Below are 14,513 nucleotides of genomic sequence, written 5' to 3' on the forward strand. Positions count from 1 at the left end.
GTGTCAACATGTAGACCGCCTGATCTGGTAGAGGCAGAATTGGGCTTGTAGGAAAAAAAAAAAAACTGCCTTCTCAGTTCTATGGGTAATTTGGACTGGTAAGTCCCCAAATTGTCTGAGATTCTCTAATGTACAAATGTTGCATCAATGAGATTCTCTAATGTACAACTGTTGCATCAATGGGCCAAAGTGTTTTTTTTAAAAAAAATGTACAACCAACAAAAAAAAGGGGGGGGGGGGGGGGGGAGTATAGAAACAGACAACAGATTGCAATTAAAAAAAAAAAAAAAAAAGTTTGAAGGTCAGTTGAGCTATGTTTTTCAGCATACCCACAAACATTTATGGCATGAACACGGCATATAGAAAACAATTGTTGGTGGTGTGCTGAAAAACTCAGCTCAATGGACTTGGTATGAACAAGCCCTTAAAGCAGACAATAGATGGTTCGCATCTTGGCCGGTTCAGCAGGGATCGGCTGAGATTTGAACCATCTATGGGCAGGCTGATTATACCCAATTCGATTGTTGTATGACTGATACAACCAACCCCTCAGGTCTTTCAGGCTATTATTGCCAGCGGCTATAACTGCTAGCAACAATCACAGTGTTCACCTGGCAGGAATGGCTCTCCTCCGTATCTCCCCACCTGGAAAACAGCAGCTCTGCAGGAGGGATTCCCCCATCATCAACATGGACTGTGTTGATGGGGAAAAAAAAAAAACTTAAAAAAACAGTTAATCTAGTGATTGGTGGTTGCAGGAAATAAAATCGCAACATCAATGGCTGCCTTTGTACTTCAAATACATGTTTTGCAGAAAGACGGAATACTTTTTATTTGATAATGAAGAACTCCTTTGGGACCCATAGGTTCCTTTCTTGGGAATTCTACAGTTCCTTCACAATTGCTTTTACTTTGGTGCTGGTTTTCTATCCCTTAAAACTAACTTTGGAAAAGGCATATAAAACACAATAATTAAGTTCTTTCAGGGCAACTTGAAGAGATCACGAAGTTCCACTAGTTAGTGAAAACGCAAAAAAAATCTTTCAGACACAACCAAGCAGTAACACGCTCTTGTACAGTTCACCTTGATCCCTGCTCAGCTGCTACATATGTGTTATTTGTTATAAATTGGTATCCCAGCAATTTCATAACATATCACGTGCCTTCTATGTCAGCAAGGGTAATGCAGATTTCCAGGCAGATAAGAGCGCTCTTAAATCAACAGTACAATCTCAAACTTTGCCACTTCCCATATCTCTACAAACACTTCTGAGATGAAGATTTTCTGAACTGGAACATCAAAAGGCTCCAATTAGACACCAAATGCTCAAAACCATTGTAGATAATATAATACTTATCAAGACAGTTTACAACAGAGTCTTTTAATTACTGAAAGACAAATGTGTAACTAGCAACCTGCACCAGTCCTGGTTTCAATCTGTTGAGGTCTTCTAAACCAAAGCTAAAGTTTAACTCTCCATTTCTAAAAACATAATTTAAAATTATTCAATGAAGGGCAGAGAAAGCATATTAGTTTCAAATATCCTGCTGTGTTATGACTGTAAATGCTGGTAAACTGGACACCATATCATTCATTGACTGCAGTTACAGTCTATTTCCATGACATAGCATTATCTGTCTCTGAATTCACAAGATGGGGAAAAGCAGAATTTAAACATTGCATTAAAAACACAAAATGGACAAAATTAATACTATTTACTAGACTGATCATTTTGCAGACTTGTTATACATGTTTAGATTTCGAAGAAACAAGTCGCATAAATCCGGCATGCCTTTTGAATTACTGCATTTCACACCAAATTCCTGTAAAGATGGATCAATATTTTTCTATTACCAATATCCAAATAAATCTAAAACTGCTTCATTCATGTCAAGGAAAGTCTTTCATAAATCAAATATATAAAGTATCCAATGGTAACAAAAGCCCAGCATAAGCAATGAACAAATCATAAAAAAAAAAAAAAAAAAAAGGACAAAATCAGAGCAAGACAATTACTTCATTATACATTCTATAGATAGAAACTTTAATGAGCAAACCACTAGATACATTTCATGAAAAATCCTAAAAAAGTTGGTTTTATGAAAGTGTCCCAAGGTTGAAAGAACCTACACTAAACGTAGCAATCACAGCACTTTGCATGATGTTAAAAAAAAGTTAATGCACATCATAATAATTTTAAATAATTTTTTTATTCTATCAGAGATACAACATATTTGTACAGCAAAAAAGTATGGTTTGAAAGAGAAAGTGCACATGCAAGAAAAAAATAAATGTGGATACTATACAATTTATGGCCTCAAAACTGTCCATATAGTTAAAATAAAACCTATGAGAACATTAAGCTAAGATTTTATCCACAGCCAGATAGATCAATTATTCTCAGGGACAAGAATTACATTTGCGCAGATGACTTGCTTACCTCCTCTACCATGAAAGAGAAAACAATGAAATACTGCAGAATGCAGCAAATATTAGGAATTCCCATAAATGTAAGTCAGGAGTATGGCCACAAGCAAAAAATAAAATATCAGCACCCAAAACATGATACAACCAAGTCTACAGTTCTGTCTATTCTACAATGAAAACCAAGTGTTAAATTGTACGACCATAAATCTAAACCATAGTGTGATGTCAGAAGCAACAGATATAATAGACCTACCCGTGATATCAAACCAAATGGATACCGGGGTTCTGACTGACTTTGCTATTCCGATATTAAAAAGCATGGTTCCAGTTACAAGTGGTAAAAGAGAAGGGTCCTTGAAGGAAGACACAGAACGCTCACATTTCAATGTTTAGGGGCTTAAAGTGGCAATCCCAGTTCTTAACATATCCATCATTGCAAGTAGTGCAGAGACTTGTATGCTCACCTGCATTAGAAATGACAGTCCAATGTCTGACTGTACAATAGCCAAGCAACAGTATAGACACCTTCATTTCTCTGATCCAATTGTTAAACTGCAATTCCCATGTTCATTAGTCTACTTAACCTCTTAGTGGTCTCTTTTGGAGTATTTGGAAAGCAGCGCATTACGGGACTCAGGAAAAAGTAGTTAATGCAGTAAAAAAGGACAAATTAGATCATTACAGCAAATGTGCAGCTACAAGGTTCTGGCTGATATGATTTTTAAATAGTTTTTTCCCTTGGTTTCTGTATCTGACTGGCTGACTCCTGTGGCATCAGTCTCAAAATCCCCTTAATACAGAATTCATTTAATGCTCATGTAATGTATGCCATATTGCATTCCTTTTAGATATTAGGTGTTGGTAGTTAAGGGAAATCCCATAAAATCAAATCCCACAACTATGCACCAGGCAACACCCAGTCCACCAAACACTACTCACATAATAACAGTAATATAATTGATGCATTGGAAATGGGCAAATTGTGTTATGTTTACTTTGTCCCAAAAAGAAAAACACCAAAAAAAACCACACGATTGAACCACAATTTAATATTACTGTTCTTGAAATGACAGACTTCCAAGCACACTGTAGCAAGTAACATAACCATAAAACATTTTTAAAAGCCTATTGGGCATGTACTAAAATACAACTGGAATGGATAAACCCTTAACTTTGAAACCTCTAGGCAATTCTTAGGTCTGCATTGTCATGCAAGTTTCCCTGCAAGCAGAATGCACCCACATGAGAAAACCCATTGTCTCCTGTACAGTCAATTTGCACAGTGTGCACACCACCATTTTTCCAATCAAGTCTACTGAATGGGTTTCTTCAAAAAAATGCAATATGCTGGAAACCCCAACACACCACTGCAATAATTTTCACACTGATTAAGGCTGAGCCATGTGTTTTTAGGATGATACAGAAAGAAAAAAGTATTTCTGAACAATGTTGGAAATATATTTTTTGCAACATGGATGCATTTTTAGTGATTCAGTAAACTCTGAAGGTAGACAAAATATAGAAATCTGGCACCTAACTGCAATAAATTCCAACAGTCCTCTAGTGATACAGAGTATTCATCCATATTAACTAAATTAATCTTGACCAAACTACATGTTCACTTCTAACGGTTGATCTGCTGTCAAACGTTTATATAACAAAGGTTTCAAAATTTGTAGCAGTACTAGATGTCACAGAACAGCAAAGGTTTCCTCCTCACTAATGTTGAAGAAATGATTACAAACTGTAGGTGGTACGTTACCGATGAAGATGCAACCATAAAAAGATAACTTAATTAGTATGTTCATTTGGATAATGATATCTACCGGTCAGTATGTCGCCAGATTGCCTTTATCCTCAAAAAGGTTTAGAAAATAAAATACAACTAGGAAACCTAAAGATGTGTAAATATTAGATTTAAAAATGTAGTTTAGATAGGCTGTTGAATTAAATACAAAAAGCAGATAGACTACAAGTCTTAAATCCAGAAAAATGGTTCCATCCAATTTACAGAGGATAGGTAAGATATAAAAAGGAAATCTAGATATCTACTTGTTAGGTTGTCAGTACAGTGGGGAATTTGTCATTCAAGGCACACAGAAGGGTAATGTACAAGAGGGGTAAAAGTGATGACCTTTGCTAGCTCTTTTATAAACTCCCCTTCTAATAACAATGTATGTATAACCAGAACTTTTAAAGTTTTAAGTATAAAGTGGAATTCCAGTCCAATGCTAACTAAACCCAAATCTTCTCCCTCCTTCATTCAAAGACTATTCCATCTATCATGTATAACAGTGGGCTCCAAACTTCTGCCCTTTGCTTGCTTTTATCTGGCCCTTTGGGCAATGTATCATCCTCTGACACCATTAGTTCCAGTCATTAACACCAACAAAAAGGGGCACAGTTCCTCCCAATGAAACCAGTGATTGGTCATAGTTCCTCCCAGTGACATCGAGGCAAAATTCTTCCCACCCAATGACACCAAGGTTGGGGCACAATTCTTCTAACCAACAGCAAAGATGGGACATTATTTATGCTCACTGATGTTGGAGCATTTACCACTTCAAATGGCCACAATCCGGCCCCTCTAAAGTCTGAAGGACAGTAAACTGGTCCTTTGCTTAGAAAAGTTTAGAGAACCCTGCTGTAAAAGAAAAGATGCATATACTTACCTAATTTGAAGGTTGCTCCAGTCCGGTCACATGACTGGGTCCCTGTGCCAGCTTCAGTGTGGAGGAGGGACAGCAGACAACAGATGCCTTATAGTAAAGCCTATAGGTGATGTCGCCACATGTCAGCGAACTCTCCTCTTCACTGAAGCCGGCGCTGGTACCCAATAATGTGACCGGACCAGAGAGGCTTCAAAATAGCCAAGTATAGACACCTTTTTCAGGGTAGATCGAACACTCTTCGAATGGGGGTGGGAGTAGATTTAGGCTTGGTTACAATTTGACTGGAATTCCACTGTAACTAGGGTAGGGAAGGGTTAAAACTTCAAGGTTTTATTGCCATCTTACTTGGGTAGATCACCCTCTGTTCTAGGGATGCACTGAAATTTCGGTGGCTGAAACGTTTCAGCCGAAACCCCCCTCATCTGCCTTTGGCCAATATGAAAATAGGCACAGATACAGGTGCTGAAAATAACCCTGTCCCTGGTCACCCCTCACCGCCTGGTGGTTCTCAGCCTTTCCTGAACAACCATTGAACAATCCACACACTGGGCATAGAGATAAGTGAAGGAAAGATGACCTCCACTCATCTCTATGCCCTTGGAGGATCAGAGTGATGTCGCTTCCGGTGCCTTGTTAACAAAGCCATTTATTTATTTCTTAAAGCACTAGATCACGGGTGTCAAACTGGCAGCCCTCCAGCTGTTGCCAAACTACAAGTCCCATGAGGCACTGCAAGACTGACAGGTACAAGCATGACTCCCAAAGGCAGAGGCATGATAGGACTTGTAGTTTAGCAACAGTTTAAAGTGCCCCCCCCCCCCCCCCCCCGTGCTCACGTGTAGTGGTGAATGCATACGTAGGCTACACCCACATATGTAAAGGTGTTCAAGCCACACATGAGATATCACCACGAACGTCAGAGCAAGAGCAATAATTCTAGCACTAGACCTCTAATTTCACACTGGTAACTTGTAGAGATTTTAAGTATCACTCACGGAGATTAAGTACCGTAGTTTGCCGCCATTCCACAAGTGTGCTCAATTTTAACGCATGACATGTTGGGTATCTATTTACTCGGTGTAACATCATCTTTCATAGGTTACCAAAAAAATAAAAAAAAATGGGGCGATACACACACACACATTTTTTTTTAATCATTAAAATGTTATTTCTTTCCCAAAAAAAAAAAAAAAAAAAAAAAAAAAAGAAGAAGATTGCGTTTGAAAAATATGTAAATTTTAAAAAAACTGTCCATTTTCGTTTCCGGCCAAGTGCATCCTGAATTTTTGTTTTCGGCACCAGAATTTTCATTTCAGTGCACCACTACTTTGTTCTGTTCATTGCCACAGAGACGGAAAGTGGAGGGACACACAAGTTTTCCAGTACTCACCAGAACAGGAGGTGGGAGTAAATCTGCCAGTTAGGGCATTTATTTCAGTGGTAGCTAGTCAAAAGTGCAAAATGGGCTAGTCCGCATTTGTGTTAGCCCTCTGAAGAGCTATCTGCTTGGATCATTCTTCAGAGACTGTTTGAGAGCTAGTGAAGAGGCATTATGTCACCAACTCACATCCCGTTTGAACCCCCTGGTAACAATATAATTTTACATGCAACTTTCAGATAAATTTTTCTTCATCGGTCGGTTCTTTTCTGCCTATTTATAGCATGCCTTTAATTTAATGATAGTTTTCAGGAGGTGTGTTGACCATCCACCCCAGGTGTCATAAGCTACATATCACTAACAGCTGTGACTTTGTTCAACTATAAGCTTAAGAACTAAATCTCCAACCCTCCTGCCTCTAAAACTTGTCCTCTCAACCCAATCTCTTCAAAACTACGTTTGTGCCCATTAGGCCAAGCTGACCCCTGCACCGTCCACTGTGCCTGGCTGACCCCTGCACCATACACACTATTCAACCAATCCCTCTCCATAGCTTTTCTACTCCACTCAGTATATTCTTCTTGTGTTTTCTTTCTATACATGCGTGTTTGGACTTTAATCTGTGCAGAGCTGATAGCAGTCTTGTGCCCATTCAATCAGCCATAGATTAGAGGGAAAATAAAGAAGCCTAATAAGGCTGATAAGCGCAATGTAAGAATTACATTTCACAGCCTGTGTTATACTGCAGCGCTTAACAGAATGTACAGCTACTTGCTACACATAGTATATAGAGAAAACAGCCCTCATACCTAAACACTTACCTGGCTCCTTTCACCAATCCAGCACAGCCCTAATTGCAGATCTGCTCTCCCTGGTCTCATAGGAGACACTGGCAGCAAATGAGAGCCATTGGCTCCCATTGTTGTCACTCAAAACTCCTGTAAGGAACGATTGCTGGAGGGGGTGGTGGTGCATGGCTTAATAGCGATATGTGCGTCTATGGACACAGACCTGCACAACTGGTCTCTTGGCTTGCTGAGGGGATTCCCAGCTTGCTGAATGGGTTCCACTGGGGAAATTTCCCTTCACTTCCTGTCCCAAGCCAAAACAGGAAGCAAGAGAAAATACCCCCTCCCTTCAAAGTTAGGGAATCCCCCATCACCAGGGTCACCAAAACTAGCGTACACATTGGAAGATTTCCCCTCTGTGACAACCCATAACCGTGTGCCCCAACCCCACCCATTCGATAACAATGGTCATCAGTATGGAGGGTGAATCTCACTAATGGGGCCACAGATAGCAATAAAACCCTGACAGATGTCCTAATCTCTCTCCAATACCCAAAAGTAAAAAAATGTTTTGACTTTAGTTATACTTAAATTAGCAATTAAACTAATAGCTTTGATCAAAAGGAAGTGTTATTCTAATTGCCAATGAAATAAATGTTTACAAATCTAAAATATAATCCTTTAAGTTCCAGCAGATGGAAGAGCTGAAGACATGCTTAACAAATGACCTCCTAAACTAGAGATCCAGAATAATATGCTGCCTGTGCCTGCTTTGTGAAAGAGGACTGGTAGTCAGGAGAGGGTGTGCTTGGAAAAAGGATTTTTATTTGGCATTTGTTAACTTTAAGGTCCTGTTCACACATCAAAACTTATTTGGCTTCCTATTGTTTTCAAAGCATCTGTTTCACATATAGGTTTTGCATTATGGAAAATATTTTCGGTATGTTTTTGTCCATCCATCAGTGTGTATTGTGGAAGTCAACTGGAGAGCATGTATCATGTGTTTTTATGTGCTGCAAATGCATGGAAATAGAGACCCACCCTCTTGGCCTAACTGCAGTTTGAAAACAGGCACCCCTCATATCTCTCTTGCATGTGTGAAGCCAGCTGTTGCAAAATTATTCTCCACAGTATATTTGGATTGCTTAAAAAACTATGTAATCCCAGAATCTATTTTTCAATATGTTTGGCATCATGATCCACTGTTCTCCTAAAAAAGGAACTCATGTCCCCTTTCATTTGGCTCCACCCCCTCCTGCTCCGCCATCATCATTATGACGACACGTGTGCAGGGTGTGTCAAAGGGCTCTTCCTAGCCTTCGGGTCCTGGCAGAGCCCTTTGAGCGAAGGAAGGAGATTTCCCGCGGAAGCACAAACACAGCAAATGTTTTGGAAAGATTTTAACAGTCTTTTTTCACATGTGCAGAGAAAGTCGTCCAATAAAACCCACGCATGCGCAGATGTGCTGCAGGGCTCAGTTGGGAACCAAAGCCCTGCAATACATCTGCACATGAACAGAATCCGGAATGGGGAGTGGGGGGGAGGGCAGTGTGATGCAAATGTCCTCACCTAGGGGAGAAAAGAAATACTGCTTTGCAGAACAAATATTAACAAAATCGATATCCAAATGTGAGTGGGGGAGCTTGTCAGCGGAGGCTGGGCAAAATGAAAGCAACAACAATGTCAAGTTTGCCTTGCACATTCCTTCAGTTGGTAGCTGGGCTATCTGCAAAAGACATGTACAAACCTGATAGGACTCCCAATCAGGGGTCTCCAAACTTATCAGCATGAGGGCCACATTTTACAGAAATTCAGGAGGTAAAAATCTCCATCATAGCCCCCCCCCCCCACCTTGTTTCAGGATCCTTATCAGAGTTCCCTCTTACAACAGGATCCCCATCAAAGTTCCACCAAAGCAGAAAAACTCACGCTTTTAACATGACTTTACACAGCTAACGTTACCAGCATTATCAAAATGTCCAGTGCACATGAGGACTTAAGGCTAGGTGCTCAAACTCTAGAACGGCATATAAACATTGTGTGCATGGAAAAATCAGCACACACAAAGCCATCAGGATACCCATTAAAGCCCTCCCCCCTTACATCAGAGTCCCCATCAAGCCTCCCCCTTACATCAAGATCCCCAGAGTTCCCCCTTACATCTGAATCCCCCTACATTTCAGGACCTCCTTACATTAGAGCCCCCCATCAAGCTTTCCCCTTTACATCAAGATACTCAGTCCCCATCAAGGTTCCCCCTTACATCAGAGTCCCCCATCAAGGTTCCCCTGAGTCCCCCCTTATATCACCATCCTCGTTTACATCAGAATCCCCAGAGTTCCCCCTTACATCAGAGTGTCCCCCTTTAACTCAAAATAGCCATTAAAAAAGGTACCTCACTTACAACAGAGTCCCCATCAAGGTTTCCCCTTACATCAGAGTCTCCCTCTTATATCCAAGTCCCTCCTTACAACAAGATAATCATCACAGTCCCCCCCTTACATCAAAAGCAAAGGCCATAGACAGCCTCTGCTGACCCTAGTCCTTAAGCAGTGTACATTGAAGATGCACAATTGACCCTAGTTGAAGGCCATAGCTTGGAGACCCCTGAGCTAAATGAAAGCAGTCATAGCAGCATGTCAGTACTGCTGCTAGTTGCAAGGCATCATCATAATTCCATTAGCTTAGGTAAGAAATCTGTATATAGAGAAGCACGATGTCCAAATACACGGAAATATAGATTTTGGGATTATATACACAAATAATTTTGCAATTACAGATTTGAAAAAAATCTTGCATTTTCCTTGTAAGGTAAGCAGCTTCTACATTTTACTACACATCCACCTGACCTCACTCAGATGTCTATTTCTGTATATAGTGTACGTTGCATGACACCAATCAGAAGAGCACAATAAACTAAATCTCTCTGAAGAAATCATTCAATAGTAGCACTTCTAAGTCAAAATGGAGTCAAAATATTTCAAATATGCATAAGTCAAACATGCAAACAGGTCCACAGCCAAACATTACAAACTGATCAAGGGCTTGCTGAATACCAGAGTACACCGTGTTGCCTTAATATCTCACATTTCTTAATCTTCAAAGTAATGACGCTGTTCAAAAACAATTACCTTTCATAGAAAATCAATTAAATAAATCCATAAAAAAAAAAAAAAAAAACCACACCACACAAAAAACACTGACCAAGAGAACACTTTAGAACTATTCACCAGTCATGGTGCAATAGGAAAAGCAAGCATTCAGCCAATTTACACAAGATTAACAACATCTTGGGGGAAGAAAAAAAAAAAAACCACAAAAAAAACTTGAAACACAGAAGGTGACCAATAACACAAAGAACAACCTAACACCCAGCCCATCTTCCAACAGCAATGAAGAACATTTTCAATGGGCATGGAACCCTTTTTGGCCATTTCCTGTGTTAATGTATACCATATGTTATGGTGTGCGATTATAGTCAGATATGTACTATCGACAAGCTCGAAAAAAAAAAAAAGAAGGATCATGTATCAACATGAAGCATTGGAAATAGTCTTACACAAATCTTGTGATGCACATTGGAGTCATGAAAAATCTACTATGTTAATGAGACCACTCCCAGGCTTTTGATAATAGTTTACCATCAATCCCCGCATAAACAGAAAAAAAAAAAGCATCAAATGGCTTCAAATTCAAGAAAACAGGAGCCATCAGAACACAGCCCCCAGCACTTCTTAACCTTTATGGAGCTTTAAAAACAGGACTTCCAGCCATTACCAAGTACTGCAATTTTTGCAGTGTTGCAGGATGAGTTAGTGCTATATGAATAAATGATAATTCCTCTCAAGCCAGCAAGAAAATAACCTTACAGACTGCACAAAACTACATCTAACATGCCATTTGCTTCCAGCTAATTAGGCTCCAAGGAATTGACTTCCCTTTCAAACTAATGTTAGGGGAAAGAAAAAAAAAAAAAAAAACATTTTTCAAGATACAACATAAAAACTGCATTCAAAAAAAAACCACACTGCTCTAAGATAGAAGACATAGTAATATATACACAAGACTTGCATAACTAGTACATAGCTACTAGACATTGATGCAAGAAGGAAGACAAAAAAAAAAGAAAAAAAACACACGACTTTTTAAAAAAAGTGGGGGGGAGGGAGTGGGCCAAGAGCCAGATCTTTTTCATAAGCAAATACACAGCACAATTGTTTTATTCATAATCCCCAAGTTAAACAAGTCGCAAAATGTTGGCAGAAAAGAAAAATACTGCTCATCTGTGGAAAGGGCTAAAATAAATAGAGAGAGAGGAGAAATAAATACAGATGTGCCGACCATAGTGTGCTTGGGGTGGTAGTGGGGAAGTGGGGGGGAGAAATAATTGGGGGTTAAAGCTTACCTTCTGTTAACCAGGCTTCCTGGAACTGGCTTAAATCCTGGAAGAGATCTGAAATAAGAGAAGACTATCAATCTATATAGCTCATTACTCAGACTACAGATTTATTTTATCAATGCATCTTGTCGGTTGCATTTGTATATTGGAACTACTACACAAACAGCAACCAGCACAGATCATGTAGAACAGTATAGGCAAACAAAATCGCACTATGAACTACTACAGATGTGGGCACCATCCTGTAACCAGCTCTGACCACATATAGTAATATGGGCAAACAAAATATTGCTTTTAAAATAAATCTATAGGCACTCCATATCCCCTGAACAGAAGTACATACACTGTGCAGATGTAGCTGTGAAATCCAAAATGGGAACTAAAATCAATGCACCCCACTCAGGATCCTTTACAGAAACCACAGTGCAGTCCTCGGCGTGTATCATTACAACTGACTTGTACTATGCCTATACGTCCCTTTCTAGGCTTGCTTTAATAAATTAAAAACAAACAATTATATTAAAATGGACCATCTCACAATGCAAAGCAGCAACCCCTTCAAACATGAAGGGCATGGCATTTTGAAGAATGATTTAATGTAAGTAAACACCTATATCCATTTACAGTCGCCAATTCTAGCTGCATGGATGCCAGGAATGGCATTTTTATTTTTGAACAGAGATGATGCATTGTGTCCAGACAAGTTTACAGGTACATCCCTAGTTGTGGTTCTCAAAAGGACAATAGGATTCTATAGAAGGAAAAAAATGATATCCACACTTTAATATATATATATATATATATATATATATATCTCCATCTCTCACACACTCTAATATAATCTCTCACGTACACACTATATATATATATATATATATATACATATATATACATACATATACACACACACACACACACACACACACACACATATATATATATATATATATATATATATATATATATATATATATATATATATATATATATACACACACGTACGTGAGAGATTATATTAAAGAGTGTGAGATAGATGTGTGTACTAGAAATTATATATATATATATATATATATATATATATATATATATATATATATATATATATATATACACATATACACACACACACATACATATATATACACACATACATATAGACATATACATACACATATATACATATATATACACATACACACACACACACACACACACACACATATATATACACACACATACTTTTCTTCCCTCCCCTGTTATGGAAGCCTATTGTCCTCTGAGAACCACCAAAGCTAGGAATTTATATATATATATATATATATATATATATATATATATATAATATTATAACGTGTTATGAGAAGATATGTATTTAAAAAAAAAAAAAAAAGTGAAGATGAAGACATACGTATGATACTATAATGTATATAGTAAAATGAAACTAAAAAAAATAAAAAATGTATTATATAAAACACAAAGTAGTAACCATATGCAACCATGTGTATTCCCAAACAAACTAAAAAATTGTAATTCTATCTATCTCCTTCACGCTATAATACACACACATACTATAAATTTAAATAAAATAAATATATTTTTATTTATTACTATATACACAAAGTCTAGGAGGGTGGACAGCATCAGCAACCATATATGACCAACCATGTGTCTTCCCAAACAAAAACACCGGAAATAAAATACAAGGATTATACAAAAATATAAGATAGGCTCGCTGTGTGTAACTCCCTTGTAAGAACATTAATATATAAATAAAATGTAATCAAATATGATCGGGGGTAAAAAAAAAAGTCTGGGGGGCTCTCTGATGTAGGGTAGAGGGTAATAGTGTGTTACCTTCGGATTCCTGGGGCGGTAGATCGGCATCCATGAATTTCCTCTTGCCCCCCATGTAGTATCGCTCTACGTCTCCATGCCTCTGAGGATTCTGCTGGAAATAAAGGATAAATGTCCCCAGAACAGGAAGAAGAGTGATGTGTGAGGAGTGTGGAGAGGCAGGAAGGTGCAATGAGGAGGGAGGGAGGTGGACTCACGTTTGTCAGGGTGTAGGGCACTTGCTGATCCAGGTATCCTCTCATCCTATGGTCCATTTGTTAAGTGTGTGTTGTCATGGAGGACTGGTCTGCAAGGACAGGAAAGGGGGGGGGGTGAATGGAGAGCACAAACATGCATACATAATGAGGCCCATTGAGAAAAATGCAGGGGGGGGGAGGGGAGAGGAGGGGGGCTGGGTGTCCCGGGACTGGAAGGAGCCCCCAGCACACAGGATTCCCAGGTGAGGAGAGGAGTTGCTGCAAGTTTGGTAAAGTTGTGACTTTAGAATGCAGCAGAGAGGAGCCTCTCCGGAGACATATGGCTCCCCGGTGTGGGGAAGTTGCACGGCGTGCTGGTAGTTGGGTGGGTGAGTGCCCCCCTCCCTCTCTCCCGGTACCGGAGCGGCGGAGCCCCCTCACCTTGTCGGGTGTGCGCGCTGTGAGAGCGGAGCGATATCCCGGGGAGGAGAGGAGGAGGAGGGGAGCCCCCGGCGCTGCTTCGGACGGACTTGTTTTTCTGGCTGTGATTGGAGGCTTTCCTCTCTCATGCTCTCACATTTCCCCCTTCTCTCCCTTTTGTTTCATTGAGTTTTTTGTGAATGAAAGCCAGACTCAGCCGGGCCAGCCAATAAGAGAGCTCGGGCCACGCCCCGCCAGCGGAAGGAGGAGGGGAGGGCACGGCGGCCAATCAGGGGCGGGGCTGGACAAGGTTTCATTGAGAAGTCTGGCACCCATTCATAAATCGGAGGAGAGAACAGAGCGGACTTCATTCATGGAGGAGGAGGGAGGAAGGGGGA

The 14,513-nt window shown here is 39.6% G+C and overlaps 1 protein-coding gene across 2 annotated transcripts in view; it reads right to left on the reverse strand.

The window, feature by feature from the left end:
- ETV4 (ETS variant transcription factor 4) overlaps positions 1-14,296 on the reverse strand; it is a 65,595-nt gene extending 51,299 nt beyond the window's left edge. The window contains exons 1-4 of one of the 2 annotated variants that reach the window (XM_089690649.1): positions 14,137-14,296; positions 13,717-13,805; positions 13,520-13,610; positions 11,672-11,719 (exon numbers count right to left, since the gene is read on the reverse strand). In XM_089690649.1, coding sequence (XP_089546775.1) covers positions 11,672-11,719; positions 13,520-13,610; positions 13,717-13,773 — 196 coding nt within the window. In that variant the 5' untranslated portion in view covers positions 13,774-13,805; positions 14,137-14,296. Of the gene's footprint in view, positions 1-11,671; positions 11,720-13,519; positions 13,614-13,716; positions 13,806-14,136 lie in introns of both variants that reach the window. The other variant, XM_089690648.1, reaches the window with a different exon arrangement.
- Positions 14,297-14,513: the final 217 nt, after the last annotated feature.

This window comes from Staurois parvus, unplaced genomic scaffold, assembly GCF_062004578.1.
Source record: "Staurois parvus isolate SC_StPar_1 unplaced genomic scaffold, SC_StPar_1.0 ptg000538l, whole genome shotgun sequence".
Taxonomy (NCBI): Eukaryota; Metazoa; Chordata; class Amphibia; order Anura; family Ranidae; genus Staurois; species Staurois parvus.